Source organism: Gossypium hirsutum, chromosome A13 (genome assembly GCF_007990345.1).
Source record: "Gossypium hirsutum isolate 1008001.06 chromosome A13, Gossypium_hirsutum_v2.1, whole genome shotgun sequence".
Lineage (NCBI taxonomy): Eukaryota > Viridiplantae > Streptophyta > Magnoliopsida > Malvales > Malvaceae > Gossypium > Gossypium hirsutum.
Window position 1 is genome coordinate 106043483 of NC_053436.1, and position 17881 is coordinate 106061363.

General features: G+C 29.3%; 1 protein-coding gene across 2 annotated transcripts; it reads left to right on the plus strand.

Annotated features, from left to right (window-relative positions):
- The first annotated feature begins 1222 nt into the window (after positions 1-1222).
- On the plus strand, positions 1223-5285 carry LOC107893431 (reticulon-like protein B21). 2 transcript variants are annotated; one of them, XM_016818412.2, is made up of 9 exons: positions 1223-2535; positions 2620-2682; positions 2762-2864; positions 2946-3020; positions 3113-3257; positions 3352-3421; positions 3539-3604; positions 4763-4885; positions 4992-5285. In XM_016818412.2, exons 1-9 carry the CDS (start codon positions 1545-1547, stop codon positions 5096-5098), a joined length of 1743 nt encoding a protein of 580 aa, XP_016673901.2. In that variant the 5' UTR covers positions 1223-1544; the 3' UTR covers positions 5099-5285. The 2 variants fall into 2 exon arrangements, with proteins under 2 accessions (XP_016673901.2, XP_016673902.2); XM_016818413.2 differs by having other exon boundaries at positions 2771-2864.
- The last annotated feature ends 12596 nt before the right edge of the window (positions 5286-17881 follow it).

The following is a 17881-nucleotide window of genomic DNA, read 5'->3' on the forward strand; positions in this document are numbered from 1 at the left end:
TTCTGGGGAAAAAAAACGTATAACTTTCTCGGAAATTTTCAGCTAATACCGATGGTGTTAGACTTTGGGATTTTCATGAAACACGTTGTAAAAAAAGAATTATTACACCCAAACACGTTACAAATTTAGATTGGATGAAACCAGTGTCGGTGGAAAAATAAGAGTAAAAAAAAAACCTTTAAATTTGTACATATATATGAAGGCAGTAGGCAGCTGTTTGCATGAAATGTCTGTCGTGACATGCTTTTTAAAATAGAAAGACACCTTTCAATTTATCAGCTTTTTTCATGTACGTACTGGATTCCGGCACTCGCCCCTTACGCCAGACTTTTCTCTATGTGTAAGCTTTTTTTTTTTTTTAACCTGGATTTTGAGAAATTATGTACGATTTAGTATCTGTAATTTAATAGGGTAATTTTATATTTTTATAATTTTAAATTTTGAAATTTCAATTTTTATGTGATTAAATTTTGTTTTTTTAATTATTGTAGTCATGGGGGCTGAAAATTTTTTTATTTATTTTAAATTAATAAAAATAAAATTATATTTTAATCCCTAAAAATGATAAAAATTTAATTTAATCATTTAAAATACAGGCTATTCAAATGATGAAATTGTATTTTTACAATCATAAAAATTAAAATTTAATTTCGACCCCAATAAAAAAAAATTTACCTTTGACCCAAGTAGTAAATATATTATCATATGTATAGTATAATGTTAATTTGTTATTAATTTGCTATATTTACTTAATATTAACAAAAGATAGTCATATTATTTTAATTAATAAATTTAACTGTTATCACTTAAATTAGAATTGAAATTTAAAATTTTGAATAGTGTAGAGAATAAAAATATCAAATTAAGCCAATTGAATGGTATAGTTAGTATCGCAACAACTAAAAAAATGAGTTCGAGTGCATTTAAATACGTTATTGCTCAAATTGAGGAGGTAGTATAGGCAGAAGTAGGTATTTTATAAAAATAATAATAATAAAATTAAAATATATTAACTAAATTTAGAACTTACACATAATATAAGGGTTAAACGAGAATTCCTCCAAAAAGGAGTAAATTGAAAAAGTTTTGAAAGTTGAAGGTACAGAGATAAAAAAAGAATCAGGTCAAAGTAATTAAAGAGTAAAAAGAATCAGGTCAAAGTAATTAAAGATTTAAAGCTAAGAGTATAAATTTTATGATTTGTTTTTTACTTGGTTCAGATCCAAAGCAAATTCGCAGAAGAAACCATCATTCATTTCCAGAACAATTCAGCAAGGACAATCTCTCAATTTGCATGTAAAAATAACCCCCTTTTTAATATCCAAAAAAAATCCTTAAAAGTAGCCCCAAATCATATAACCCCAGTAACCCCACCATGTCATCCTGTTTGTGTTTCTCAATAGCTTTGTAATTGTGAAGAAAATGGTCCGTCCCACCATCCTCCAATCCTTCAAATTCAAGCCTTATCAACAGTTAACATCAATGTCCCAGTAGTACTCAATTATCCATAAAGCCGAAAAGGTAATAAATTGGAAAGAAAAAGGATGGATTTGAGTTACAGAAGACTAGGTGTTAAAAGCAGTGTTGTTGCAGCTGGGTCGGTGTGGGAAACTAGAATGAAGAGCGATGAATTCAGAGGTGGAATCAAGGTTTTCAATGGAGAAGATGAAGATGAAGAAGAAGAAAACATCAATGGTGATGATGGTGATAAAAGATTGAAGAAAGGACAAACTGTCGGTGGTAGCAAGAGAAAGACTTGGAAAAATGAAAGCTTTGATGGGTTGAAGAAGAACCCAATTAAGGTAGTAGCTAAAGGAAGATCCATGGAACATTGTAAAGATTTGAGCTTGGCTGTTGTTGATAATGGGATTAAGAAGAAGAGTCCAGTTCAGGTCAAGAAAGGAAGATCTGATGGAAATGAGAGAAACCCAATTCTTACGAGGAAGCAAAGATCTCAAGTTCATAAAAGGACTGCAAAAACAGATTCAAATGGAAATGAAGATTTGGGTTTGGATTCCATTGAAGAAAATGAGAAGAATCCAGTTAAAACAGACAAGGTTGAATCTGAGACTGAAGAGAACAATGAAGAGCATGGTGTTTGCCAAGTCAAAACCATTTCAAGCTCTGCTGATAATGGAGATACAGTCAAATCATCACCTGAACCATTACTTGATGATGATGATGCTCATAGTGATGGTGATGGTGCTGAAGATGATGAAGAACAGATAGAGGAAGAGAATGGAATTGAAGTTGAAAATGAAAAGAAGAGCTTTGATATTAAGGAAATGAATGTACAAGAGGACAAGAAGCTTCCCAAAATTGATACTCAAGTGAAGAAATCACCAGAAGAAAAGCCTAACAAAGCTATCAATGAAATGAAGAAGGTACATGAGGATAAAGGTAGCAATGTTGTTAATCAAGTGAAGAAATTTAGTCAATTCCATAACAAAACTGCAACTTTTTCTTCAACTATGAACAAACAGCCTCCACCAGTTGTAAAGCTTGCTACTTCAATTCCCACAAAATCTAAACCTTGTAAGTAACATGTTTCTATTTAATGCTCTTACATGACAACTTGAGATTAAAGATTGTTGTGTTCTGGTTTTGTTTCTGTTTCAGCCTCAAATGATGATCACCATTACCACAAATTCCCACAAACACAGAACAAATTGCAGAATATAGGTAAGTCAAGAAAATCAAAGAATTTTTCATAATATCAACTTGTTGAATTCTTGTTTTTACTTTTGTTAAAATCTTTCAGTTGATTTAGTAATGTGGAGAGACATACCAAAATCGGCATTGATCTTCGGAATAGGAACATTCATCATAATCTCATCCTCTTACACACAAGATCTCAACATCAGGTAATTGTCAATGAAAACACATGTTTCAATCTGTTCGTTAATCGTTACTAAAAACCTTGTTTGATCAATGCTGTTTTGCAGCTTTATTTCTGTAATTTCCTATATGGGACTTGTTTACCTTTCAGCCATTTTCCTTTACAGATCAATCATCTGCAGGTAAAAAAAAAAAAAGCCTCTGCAGTCATCAAAAACACTCAGTTTTGAACTAATTTTTTGCACCCTGAATTCATTTTATACAACAATGACAGGGGAGTTGTGGAAATAGATGAATCAAACTGTGTGGTTGGAGAAGAAGAAGCAATTTGGTTACTTAAATTGGTTCTTCCTTACTTGAATGAGTTCTTATTAAAGCTGAGGGCACTTTTTTCTGGTGATCCTTCAACAACAATGAAGGTAAATTTTCCTTCTTTTTTTGCTACCATTCTTTATATTGAGGAACAAGATGGAAACATAACAGAAGTTGACCATCAATTGGAACAATTTGCAGATGGCAGTGCTGCTGTTTGTTTTGGCCAGGTGTGGCAGCTCTATTACCATCTGGAAAATGGCTAAACTGGGTAAGGTTTTTTTTAAACACCCTCAAACTCTGATAAATTTTTTTTTACTGAGGGTGAAAATCTTGCTGTCATTTTACAATATTAACTGTGAGTCTTGGTTGTGTGCTTAAAACTCAGGTTTCTTTGGCGTTTTCATTGTTCCAAAACTCTGCACTTCTTATTCTCACCAACTAACTGCATACGGTAAATCCCTCTTATCTCTATTGATATATATATTAATTACAAAAGGATGACAGAATCTTAACAGCAACGCGATTAGCGCAACTCGAACTCAAAATACGTTAGGCGATGTTACCATTGGGGTTCATCTCTATTGATATATTTTAAGCTAAAAGAATAGAAACATTTTAAGGGTGATAGTTTTCAAAAGAGTAGGAAGTTTCTTTTACAGGGTGAATAATTTATAAGAATTTAAAATTGATCCATATCGGTTCCAGAGTCAATCAGTTCAAAGTTTTTTTCTAACCGAAATCTTAATCGATTCTCAATTCAACTAATCTAATTAATTGATTCAATCCGAATCAAATAACATTGTTTACAAAAATAAATTTTAATTTAATTAGTAACGTTATTTCGAGCACATTTACATACGTAGAAATTATATAAAAAAATTACTTGAGAAGTTGATAATAAATTTTCTCATCAAATTGCTAAAATTATTTGTTGAAATTGAAATAAAAATCATAATTTATTGTGCTATATAGCTTTATCACTTTGGTTTGAAGCTAGTGGCCATCATTATTATGGGCTCATTACCTTTTTCATTAAAGTTTGAAAAAAGAACCCTTTTCTTCTAATACATTTATAGCCCTCAACTTTTTCGGTTCACCATGAAAGCTTTAGGTAAAACTATCATATCATGCTTGTAGTATTAAATTTGGAGATTCCCTTAGTCACAATCAATTTTACAATTAAAAGCTATATCTTTTTCAGTCCCTCTCAATTTTGATATTGATCAAATTGATCTCTTCAAATAAACAACAATTTAACCCTCTATGCTTAAGTATTCTATTAATCTAATTTTGATTTTTTTTAAATTATCCAATAAATATATATAATAGATTATATATAAATTTGGAGGGTTAAATTTGTAATTATATCAATAAAAAACTCTAAAATTAAGATTGTAAAAAAAGGGATTGAATAACTCTTAAATAAGAGGATAATGCACTTTTGCGTATTTGAACTTACACTTTTTTACACTGGTAATAATATCGATGCTAATTGAGTTAATACTCAATCTCAACAATTTAATGTTTATATTTCTATTATTAATTATTTATGTATTTTTTAATTGTTACAACATTGTCTAATTTTTAAAAATCTACGTGGAACATGAAGGAAAATTTTGGATTGGACGGTTTCGAGATGCATGGGAATCATGCACGCATAAAAAGGCCGTGGCAATGGTCCTCTTCACCCTGGTTTGGAACCTATGTTCTACTCTTGCTCGCATTTGGGCCGGTAAGAACAAAAAGTAGCTCTACTTTTCATTGCTATTTGTTGTAAATCGATGGGTTCGTTTTTTTTTTTTTAACAAGTTATTTGTTGTTGGTGTGAAACTGTGTAGCATTCATGCTATTTGTGGCACTTCGATACTATCAGCAAAAAATGACGGATGAATGGATGGAGAGGGAAGAAGGTCTATGTGGAAGTGGATCATCCGTTGAAATTTAAGACAAAGACATCATCGGCTTAACACATCTAAAGTAGAACCACTTAAAAGTTAAGAAAGGATTCTGACTCTGCCTGCCTGCCTAGCCCCATAAACCTTATAAGCTTCTTCCATGCATCACGTGTTGGTGCTCTGTAATATTTGTAGAAAAACATAAATATTTTTTCTATGGTAATATATTTTATTTAATTTTTTGGCTGTAAATATGCATGTTTGGTTTATGTGGCTAACAACATCCCCTTATAAGATCGATTGAGTTTTAGCTCGATTGGCATGGGCAATATTGTCAATGTAGGATGACGTGAGCTCGAGTGCGTTGAAATATATTATTTTTCTATTTATAAGTTGGGGAGGAGTTTTGAGTAGTTCTGGATATTGTATCAAAAAAATCCCTTGCAAGATTAACAAAATTTGAAATTTAGTCCTTATATTTAAAAAAGTTGCTTTTTTTTATTTGAAAATCAAAGTCCAATTATTAAAATCTTAAGTATTTAATCAAAATTTGTCAATTTAGAATTTTGATTAGATTATCTCATATGATGTGGCATATGATTGAAAAAAAAGTATGCATATTAAATTGATAAATTTTGATAGAAATTATCAACGACAATAATGATTGGACTAGATTTTTTAAATTGAAAATGTAAGAAGATTAATTTTTTATCTTCTAAATTTCATGGACTAAATCTCAAATTTTGTCAAAGCACATGGACTAACAACAAATTTTGACCTAAAAAATTTTTTGGTACAAATTTATAAAAGAGCAATTAAAACTTAGCAAAAATATACAAATTATACAATTTGAACCTAAAACATCGAGAAGCATGAATCGTTAATTTTATCATTTCAACCAAAGTCTCATTGATATGTTATATAAACTCGGTTAAAGGAAGTATTGAATGTTGGAAAATTTGGACATCACATATATAATAAGGATAATTACATGTTATTATTTACTATCATGATAGGTTAGCCCAAATTAAAACTAATATTTTAAGGTTATAAATATTAGGGTTATGGTCTTGAATTATATACAAGATATTTTTTCTAATATCTCATCATTAGGAAAGAGAGAGCATATATTCTCTGAATTTCTTGTGTGCTAATTTGGAAGATCAAATCTCCAAGATCTAGAAAGTTTCAAGGAATCCATGGATTCAGGTACGTTTCCGCATCTAGTTTTGTTCTTGATTTATTCTTGATGATTTTACATGACAGATCCTAGTTTATTAAATTATATTATAGATTTATTTTATAAATTCTAACAAGTGACATTCGAGCCTCGTCATATCGAATCATTGGGAATTGATTCAGGTTCTTCATTTGAATAATTGATTCATGAAATTTCATGAGTTTTATATTTCGGATATATATGTTGTTTTTTGAAGATTTATATTAAATTTTTATTATTATCTTGAATTCATGTTAAAAAAAAGGGTGATTTTCGAATTAATAGATTAAATTATAAAGTTTAAAATATTTGTGTAATATTATTTTATACCTACGTTTTTAAGCTTTATTTGAAAATATTACGATTCAGTTCCTGTAAGGCATGTGATTATTATTATTTTAATCCTATATGACATTTAAAAAAATATATAAATGTATATATAGAAATTGATTCATATATATGTTTTGTATATATATATAAATATATAATATATGCATGCTTTGATTGGTTTAATGTATGTGGTTTTGGAAAATTATATAAATATATATGTTTATCTTTTAATTTGATTGAAAGATAAAATTAAGGTAAATATTTTGGAACAAATAAATTCAGATTTTGGCTTTTAATTAAGGATGTCTAATATTTTAAATAAATTAGTTGAAACAAAATGCCGCCAAAGTGACCTCTTTTGTGTAGATTGGTTTATTTGAAATCTTAATATGGTTATATGTTTTTGTAATTCATGCGTTTATTGATTGATCCATAGGTAAGTTAATATTTGCAAGAATTACAACGACATCTGTGGTGATAAATGTGTGACAATTATAAGATATTTTATGTGAGCAATAAGTTAGTCCAAAGATTAATTCATTGCTTGACATAGTTTATTGTCAATGTTTGATTGCTACAACAAGAGTACCGCTTACTGTTAATATTACTGTCCAAAGACTTGATATTAATGTAGTGTTTGGTATCTTGAGATGAGATTAGCTATTATCTTGAATTTATTCTTTACTTATGAATATTGATTTAAACTTGTCTTTGCTCTCTATTCAGCTAATTCATCTTCTGCTGCCACAATATCTGCTAATATAAATTCTATACCCATGCTTAATGGAACTAATTTTAAGGAATGGAAAAGGCACTTACTTATAGTGCTTGGTTGTATGGACATAAACTTTGCACTAAGGGAAGAACAACCTGCACCTCTCACTGCGGAAAGCACCCCTGATATTAAGAGGGACTTTGAGAGGTGGGATCATTCAAATCGCATGAGTTTAATTATCATGAAACACAGCATTCTAGAAGCCTTTAGGGGCACAGAATCTGAAAGATTACTCAAGCCAAAGGTTTCCTTGATGAAATTGAGAAACGTTTTGCTAAAAACGATAAGGTTGAGATGGCATCACTTTTGACTTCTTTGATGTCTATGAAGTATAAGGGTCAAGGAAACGTAAGGGAGTACATTATGGAGATGTTCCATACTGCTTCAAGACTTAAGGCACTTAAGATCGAGCTTTCTGAGGAATTGCTTGTTCTTATGGCTTTAGTATCGTTTCCTGCACAGTTTAACCAATTTAAAATTAGTTATAACTATCAAAAGAGAAATGAACCCTAAATGAGCTCATTTCTCATTATGTGCAAGAGGAATAAATGTTGAAGCGTGATAAGTCTAAAAGTGCTCGTTAGGTAAATTCCCCTAAGGACAATGGCAAGAAAAGAAAATATCAGAATGAAGCTGCTAAGGGTCCAGCTCAAAAGAAAAAACAACAAGCTACAGAGAGTTGTTCCTTTTGTAATAAGTCTGGACACGTGAAGAAAGATTGTACCAAATATCATGCTTGGCATATAAAGAAAGGTATAATTCTTAATTTGGTCTGTTCTAGAATTAATTTAGCTTCAGTACCTAGAAACACTTGGTGGATAGATTCTGGTGCTACTACTCATATAAGTGTTTCTATGCAGGATTGCCTGAGTTACCGAAAGCCAAGTGATGGTGAAAGACACATCTTTGTGGGCGATGGAAAATCGATAGAAGTGGAAGCAATTGGGCATTTTAGGTTGTTATTAGGAACTAGTTTTTATTTAGATTTAAAAGACACTTTTGTTGTACTGTCATTTAGATGGAATTTAGTTTCTGTTTCTTTGTTGGACAAATTTGGATATTATTGTTCATTCGGAAACAATCAATTTAATTTGTCTTTAAATTCAAATGTTATTGGAACTGGTTATTTAAATACCTATGACGACCTTTATTTGCTAGAAACAGTTGCATTTTATAATGAAACATTGCATGCGGAATCACGTGGTATTGAATGCAAATTAAATAAGGAAAATTCAGCATCATTATGGCATAGGGGCTTGGGTCATATCTCAAAAGTTAGAGTTGAACACCTTGTGTCTAATGGTATTTTAGAGTCCTTTCACTTCACAGACTTTGATGTTTGTGTCGATTGCATTAAGGGAAAACAGACCAACACCAAGAGATTGGGTACAAACAGATCTTCAGACATCTTAGAATTAATTCATATAAATATTTGTTGGCCATTCCCTATGACATCCTGGAATGGTCAACAATATTCTATAACATTCATAGATGATTACTCACGTTATTGGTACCTATATCTCATTCATGAGAAATCTCAGTCTTTGGACTTGTTCAAAACTTATAAAACTGGTGTTGAGAATCAACTCAACAAAAGGATTAAAAATGTCAGATCTGATCGTGGTGGTAAGTACTACGATAGATATGATGGCTCAAGTGAACAATGTCTAGGACCATTTGCTAAATTCTTAGAGGAATGTCGTATTATCCCACAGTACACCATGCCAGGATCACCTAGTATGAATGGTGTAGCTGAAAGATGAAATAGAACTCTTAAAGATAAGGTAAGGAGCATAATTGTTCATTCTACCTTACCTAAGTCCCTCTGGGGAGAAGCATTAAAGACAGCAGCTTACATTCTGAACAGAGTACCCAATAAAGCAGTTGCAAAAACACCTTATGAGCTTTGGACAGGTAAAAAAGCCTAGTTTAAAGCACTTTCACATTTGGGGATATCCAGCTAAGGCAAGGCATTATAGGCCACATGAAAAGAAATTTGATTCCAAAATAATAAGTAGTTACTTTATTGGTTATTTTAAGTGATCTAGGCGCTATAAATTTTATGATCCCATAATAAGGAATATTTTTGAGACGGGAACTGCAACATTTTTTGAGGATGTTGAGTTTGGGGGGAGAAATATGGTTAGAGACATTACTTTTGAGGAGGAATTGGATTCTAACTCAATTCCTACTATCACTTTTGACAATGTTCAGGTTCTTATACCTATCAGTGATCAAGAAGTGAATCCAAAACCTCTACAAGGTAATGTTGAACAACTTCTCATTCAAAATGAGGTAATTTTTCCAGAAGAACAAACTCAACAACCTCAAGAACAAGTGTCATTAAAGAGGTCTACAAGAGAAAGGAGAAATGCTATTCCAGATGATTATATTGTATTTCTCTAGGAACATGAGGATGATAATGGAATGATGGAAGATGATCCAATCAACTTCTATCAAGCCATGAAAAGTTCTAATTCTCAAAAATAGATTGATGCCATGAAAGATGAGTATAAATCTATGCAAGATAATAAAGTTTGGGAACTTGTCCTATTACCTGAAGGTCCAAAACCAATTGGTTGTAAATGGATATTTAAAACTAAGAGGGATGCAAATGGTAATGTAGAGAGATATAAGGCGCGTCTTGTAACTAAAGGATATACTCAGAAAGAAGGTATTGATTTTACTGAGACTTTCTCTTCATTTTCATCGAAAGACTCCTTCAGGATAATCATGGTACTTATTGCTCATTTTGATCTTGAGTTACATCAGATGGATGTTAAGTCTGTGTTTCTTAATGACGACATTGAAGAAACAATTTATATGGTGCAACTAGAAAATTTTGAGTTGAAAGACTCAAAGAATATGGTTTGCAAATTGACAAAATCCATCTATAGACTCAAACAAGCTTCCCGTCAATGGTACCACAAGTTTCATCAAATAATTGTTTCGTTTGATTTTGAAATGAATATTGTTGATGATTGGGCGTATCACAAATTCAATGGGAGTAAGTACATATTTTTGGTTCTATATGCTAATGACATTTTTCTTGCCACTAATGATATAGGCTTATTGCACGAAACCAAGAGGTTTTTATCGAAGCATTTTGAAATGAAAGATCTTGGGGATGCCTCTTTTGTTTTAAGAATTCAGATACATCGAGATCGATCTCAAGGTATTCTTGGATTATCACAAAAGAGCTATATTGATAAAGTACTCAAAAGGTTTGGCATGCAGAGTTGTAGACCAGGTGACACCTCTGTCGCTAAAGGAGACAAATTTAGTCTTACTCAATACCCTAAAAGTAACCTTGAAATTCAGGAAATATAAAAGATTCCTTATGCATCAGCTGTTGGGAGTTTAATGTATGCTTAAGTATGTACGCGTCCGGACATTGCATACATTGTTAGGATGTTAGGCAGATATTTAAACAACCCTAGTATAGACCATTGGATAGCAGCCAAAAGGGTTATGAGATATCTTTAGAGAACAAAAGATTACATGCTTACTTATAATAGATCAGATCTTTTGGAAGCCGTAGGGTATTCTGATTCTGATTTCGATGGATGCCAAGATAGTAAGAAATCTACATCAGGCTATATTTACATGTTAGCCGGAGGAGCTATATCTTGGAAAAGTGACAAACAGATACTTGTAGCTTCGTCCACTATGGCAACAGAGTTTGTAGCATGCTATGAGGCATCAAACCATGGAATATGGTTGCGAAACTTTGTCACAGGGCTGCGCATTTTGGAGAATGTAGAAAGACCACTCAAATTATTTTGTGACAATAAGTCAGCAGTGCTGTATTCCAATAACAACATGAGTTCATCTAAGTCAAAGCATATTGACATAAAGTTCCTAGTTGTAAAAGAAAGAGTGAAAAATGGTCAAATATCCATAGAGCACATTAGGACAAACTCCATGATAGAGGATCCGCTCGTAAAAGGTTTACCACCCATGGTCTTTTATGAGCACACTGCTCACATGGGTGTTATATTGTTTGAGGATATCATGATTTAGTGGGAGTTTATATTTCAGACATTTATATATTTGATTATTTTCTGATCAGAAATGAAGTATTCAGTTTATTCACTCTGTTTATTATTTTGAAATTGACCTCATTTAATTTTAAAGAGGACCAGTTGGAAATAGACATGTTTAGATCATATTGCATGTAATTTCCATGCGACATATCCATACTTGATCAATGTCATTTGGTTGTGTTAATATACGTAATAATAGATGGATTTAGTTACGATATATGTAACGAAAGTCACATTGGTTCTATGTTAACATAATTAATGGACGAGATTGTTCGGAATACCTTTTGGATATGATAGTAAAATTTTGAGCTCATAAGGTTATACAATGACATGTAATTATAAAGTAATTAGTATATATATATGAGGTCCAACTAGGAGATTGTTGAAAAATTTGGACATCACATATATAATAAGGATAATTACATGTTATTATTTACTATCATGATAGGTTAGCCCAAATTAAAAGTGATCTAATTTGGTTAGAATTTTATTGGGCTTTTAATTATTAAATAAAGTATGGGTCAAATATGTGTAGATACTCTTCTAATCAAATTCTAATTAATTATGGGCTAATTAGAATTTGATTAGAACTAATATGCTAAGGTTATAACTATTAGGGTTATGGTCCACAAATTATACACAGTATATCTTTTCTAATATCCCATCATTAAGAAAGAGAGAGCGATATTCTTTGAATTTCTTGTGTGCTAATTTGGAAGATCAAATCTCCAAGATCCAGAAAGTTTTAAGGAATTCATGGATTCAAGTACGCTTCCGCATCTAGTTTTGTTCTTGATTTATTCTTGATGATTTGACATGACAGATCCTGATTTATTAAGTTATATTATAGATTTGTTTTATAAATTCTAACACTGAAAAATGAAATTTTAAATAAATAATAAGCAATATTATAGGTGTTTCTTGTCTTTTTATAGCTTTATATAAAATTTTAAAAAAAATTCAAATTTAGGAAAAATATACAAATAATAGGATTTTAACCTAAATCGTTATACATCTCAAATTCTTAGTTTTACCATTGCAACCAAATTCTCATTATTATTATTTTATATAATTTTTCATAAAATTTATTTTTCATCCATATTGTATTCTACATCTGCACTTATTATTTAAGCATGTGACTGAGTTAGTTTTAGGAGTCAGACTCAACATCTACTTAGCTAAGGGAAAAAAATCAAAATTTAAACAGCTAATAAATATTATTGTAGGGTGCTTTTGTATTTTTTATAACTTTATATTAAATTTATTTAAAAAAAACAATTTAAACATAGTGAAAATTTACAGATGATAGGATTTGAACCTAAAATATCATACATCTTAAACTCTTAACTTTACAATTGCAACCAATGACTCGTTATTATTTTTATATAATTTTCACATAAAATTTTTTTTTCACTCGCATCGTGTTTGACATATATAAATGACAATACAAGTTGAAAATTAATTGAAATGGATTTAATATCCTTTTATCCGATGTATTTACTTGTTTTACTTTCTTTTAATGCACAATATAAGCTAATATATGTTTTTATTTATTTTTATACCTATTATACAAATCGTATTATTATTTTTAAATAATATATTTCATTATATATTGTTTGTCGTTTTGTACAAATTATATATTTCATTATTTATTGGATATTTATCATTTTGTATAAATAACATGAAAATTTCATTGACGATAATTTATAATTTCATACAGATAAACTTTGTGAGTATATGTACTTCCAAGAGTACTTAATATATTAATTGAGATACAACAAATAAAATTAAGGTAAACTACACCTAAAGTCATTAAATTATTTGTAAGTTTACATTTTAGTCACTAAACTTTAAAAGTTATGAAATGGTGGTTGAACAATTTGAAAAGTTTTTATTGGTAGTTGAACAATTTGAAAAGTTTTTTATTTAAATTATTAGGCTATTAAATTTTTTTTTTAAAGTTTGGCTGCAAGCTCCAACCGACTATTCGACAATATAGTGGAGCAATACCCATTGACGAGTAGAAGAACATACATTAGATCCAAGTCAATCTGAAGGTCTATGTTGGAGATCAAATAATAAAGTTGTTTAGATTTTGGTTCACAATTCATGTCTTTCAAAATTGTTTCATAAAAAAATACTGAATTATAGTAGAGAACAGAAAAGAGAGTTTCTGATTGGTGCAAGTAGTGCGAATAGATAAAGGCATACAACAATGATTTTAACAATCAAATGACTTAAATAGAAAATTTCAAATAATTCAATAATTATTTTATAAATTTTCGAAGTTAAAGATCTTAAAATAAATTACCCTAAAATTAATGATAGTTGTCACATGGTAAGGAATAAATGTTCATCAGATGCAAAAATTCTCATTGCTGCACAAATCTGGATCCATCGAAATATTATATGTATATGTCCAAAACCTAAAACCAAAATTTGCTGTAAATTAAAACATATTGGAATAATATTTGGACTATGATCATATAATAACATGAAAAGAAATATATTTTTACATTTAATAAGTATATGATCATGACAATGATAATGATAGGGGATATAATGATTAATTAAATCATATTGGAGTAGTTAATTAAAAAATGTCTTAATCTATGTTTTTTTTTTCAAATTTAAAAAAATTCGTTCAAATTGTTAATAATTTATTGGATATTTTGAATTTTTATTTTTAAAAAAACACTTATTTGATGGTGGGATTCGAGTTTAGATCAATTCGAGTTTAGATAAATTAGTGAGAATCTAACTCTAGAAATTTTGATAGGAATGAGAGTGAAGAATGAAGAAAACAACAAGGACTAAAATTAATGGTAGGGTTCAGAAAAGTGGTGGATGGAGTGAATAGCAGAGAGATGTTATCACTTATCACCATCACGCCAAAATTTTCAGATTTCTAAGCTTTCCTCCTTTGCCACAATTATTTGACACCTTATCTCACCTCATCCTTTTTTTCTTCCCTCTTCCTCTTTTTCACTTTAATAATTTTCTTATAAAAAAAAAGATATTTTCAAAATAATAATAAAAATGAATTTCATGGTGTCTTCATCAAAAGCTAAAATTAGAAATCATTCAATCCAAGATTTTTATGCACTTCTCACTATTGTTTTATTGAAAATTAATGTTTAGTTTTGTTAAGACGCATGCGATAATCCTTTATATCGCATCTTAATAAAATTTTTCATAATTTCACCATTAATTTTATATACCACTATCAAGTTACCATCCGACAAAACTATTCTAGTTTAATAAAAGCTCCTTTGTTTTCTTAAGTTTTCACTTTGGTACTCATAAATTATCTTAGTGACTCTCTGCATTGTATCAAAAAATAGAAATTTGTTTATTATGATAGAAGGAGAGAACAAAGAAATGTTTGTATCTCACTATGTACATTCGTATGATTTTATACAATATGGATTTTCTTTTTTCTTTTTTGATTAAATGGATTTTTTAGAATTAATTTACACTTGTTTTTTTACCTAATTGGCATTTAAACTTCACTGGCAGCCGTCATTTTTATATCTCATCTAATCATATTATGATACATGTATTAATATGAACCGAAAATATTATGCCATGTGTACTAAGGAAAGAAAATATTTGTATAGTTAATTAATTTATTTATTTTAAATTAATAAAAATTGAAATGAAATTAAAAATAATTTAAATTTAAATTATTTTTAATACATGTATTAGATTATTATATGTTTTTTTAATTTAAGTACCAAATAAATATAAAAAAATACAGATTGACAATATTTTATTAAAAATGTGAGATGTGATTAATGAAAAATGAATATTAAATTTATAATAAACATAGCAAGGAAGAAAAGTGCAGATGGCGCAGGCGTAGGGAAGCGTGAGGGTGGAAAATGAGGTGCAATGAATGACATGAGTTGAAGAAAGCAGCTAAACTCGTGTTTGGCGGCCACGCCCACCGCACACTGACACTATCAACCATAACAATATAAATATTAAAAAAAAACACCTGAGCTTAGATGTTGGGAGTTTCAAAGAAGGATTCTCAAAAGTCTTTGGCATTAGCCATTAGCACTAGGTTGGTTGTTTCGTTTTTTCTTAAAAATACTTTTCATATTTAATACTAAATATATTTTTATTATAGTTTTTATAAATTTCCTTTAAAAAGGGTTTTATAACCTTTTTTTAAATATTATAAAATAATTGGGTCCTTTAGTAATTTCCACTCAAAAAGAAATTGTTTAGAAATTTAACAAAAAGTAGATAAATATTTTTAAAAGTAAATCCCCATGTCATATGATGGGTTATTGAAAATGTAATACCTAATGATATTTTTATTTAAATAATATTATTTTATTATTTAAAAAAATTAAGTTTATTATGTCAAAATGAGGAGTTTATATTGATGGGAATTTAAAAAAAATTAAAAATAAAAAAAATATTTTTAAATTAAAAGTATCATTATGGGTCGCCACCATAATAAATCAACCATTTCACATGATAGGTTTAAATGTTTTTAATAATATTTTTAAAATAAAAAATAATGCCATGTGTTATTATCACGCTGAATCAATCATTTGATCTGATGAAATTTATTTTTAAAATTATATTTTTAAATATAAAATTCACGAGGTGTTCAAATCTAGTGAGCTTGCCATTTGACGTGGAATGTAGGGGTGTTCAAACAGTTAATTCGGTTATTAATTAAATCGAATTATTATTAATTGAAATATCTTAAATTTAAAAAAAAAATTAATCATGAATTGAACCAAAAAAATTTTAAATACATTAACTGAATCAAAATATTTTAATTCATTCAATCGATTAACTGAATTAAATTAAATTTATATATATTTACTTTTTTGGTTAAAATAAGTATAAAATGTATAAAAAAATTGCTAATATTCATTTTCTTTTTTTAATAGTTCAAAAAAATATATTATATGATATATTATTTATTTTGATTAATATAAAAAATAATAGTTCAAAAAATATATTGCTAATATAAAAATATATTATATAATATATATTATTTATTTCGACTAAATTAGTTAATTATTCGATTTTGAACTAAATTAACCGATAATCAAAATTTCAAAAAATTATTAACCGACCTCCGACCAAACTAAATTCGGTCACCAACTGATTAACTGAATTAGATCGGTTCAGTCGATTAATTCAATTTTAACCAAACTATGAACACCCCTAGTGGAATGTATGTAAAAGAATTGAGGTATTTTTTAAAATAATTTTAAAAAATAGAATTAATAATTGTTTTATATGTATTTCTAAAGAACCCAAAAATTAGAGAGGGAGTTGGTAAACTTGCAATAGGTCAATATTATTCATGGCGAGGGGTTTTTATCTCCCAACTCTAATAAGAGCTCGAGGGCCTAAAGAGGCAAAAGTGGTTGCTTGTGCATGTGCACAAAAAACAAACAGTTTTATAAAAAAATTAGAAGAGCGGTGTTAACTGCAGGTGAATAGTGTTAGTTGTAATATTTATACTATCAATAGAGCATTAGAGTATTCCAATAATCGAACCCAATGGACTGTCGATAAATGTTTTTGTCAAGTTGATTACAAATTAAGCAATTACTAATCTAATCGAGTCGAAAATTATTAGTGCAAATTCCAAAAAAAAAATTGTTTATAAACTGAATTTAAATTGTCAACTAAACTAACTAATCCAAATTTCTTCCATATTGCTTTAGACAATGTAGATGACAAAACAATAGTTTGTTGATTCGTTAATTGCTAACTAAGCTAATAAACCTATACTGATTATATTGATTATCACTATTAGCTAGGAATCTCCTCTCGGCCTCATCCTCGACTAAAAGATACCACCTAAGCTCTCCTCTCGGTCTCACCAAGGCATATATGTCTCCTCTCGGTCTCACTATTCAGCACAATTATATCTAACTATCTAAGGTTAAACTCTTCTCATTGTCTCGTTTATCTATATTTTCCACTAGAGACGTCAATTCTAGCTTATTAAACATTTCGATATAATCGAATAATCAATTAATCAAACATAAACATTAACTTAAACTAACAAATAATCAATCAACCAACCATCAAACGATTTAGCATATAACCAAACTTAACTTCCAAACAAGCATTTTATCAAACACATAGTAAGCATAAAATAAGAGTAAAGAGTTTAAGAAAGTGCTCATTTAATTTATTGGAATCCAATAAAGCCCAAGAGTTTGATTATTTCCCTTTTACATAGTCTTAAACAAAGAGAAAGAAATGAAACAACAAAAAGAAAATCTAATCCAAAAAGAAAAAAAAAAGAAAAAGAAAACTTAATCTAATTTAAAAATGAAAAGAAAAAGGAAAAGAAAATCCTAACATAAAACTATGAAACTAAAAAGAAGTATTCAACCACCAAAACCTGAAATGAAATGCTCATAAAGTTGTAATTATAACCTACAAACATTTAACCTAACAATATAATTTTGCC

Bases quoted from the DNA above. Each gene is read 5' to 3' on its own strand.
- LOC107893431 (XM_016818412.2), top strand. From the start codon at position 1,545: ATGGATTTGAGTTACAGAAGACTAGGTGTTAAAAGCAGTGTTGTTGCA. The intron at 2,683-2,761 runs GTAAGTCAAGAA...AAAATCTTTCAG, and splicing joins GAACAAATTGCAGAATATAG to TTGATTTAGTAATGTGGAGA. The intron at 4,886-4,991 runs GTAAGAACAAAA...GAAACTGTGTAG, and splicing joins TCTTGCTCGCATTTGGGCCG to CATTCATGCTATTTGTGGCA.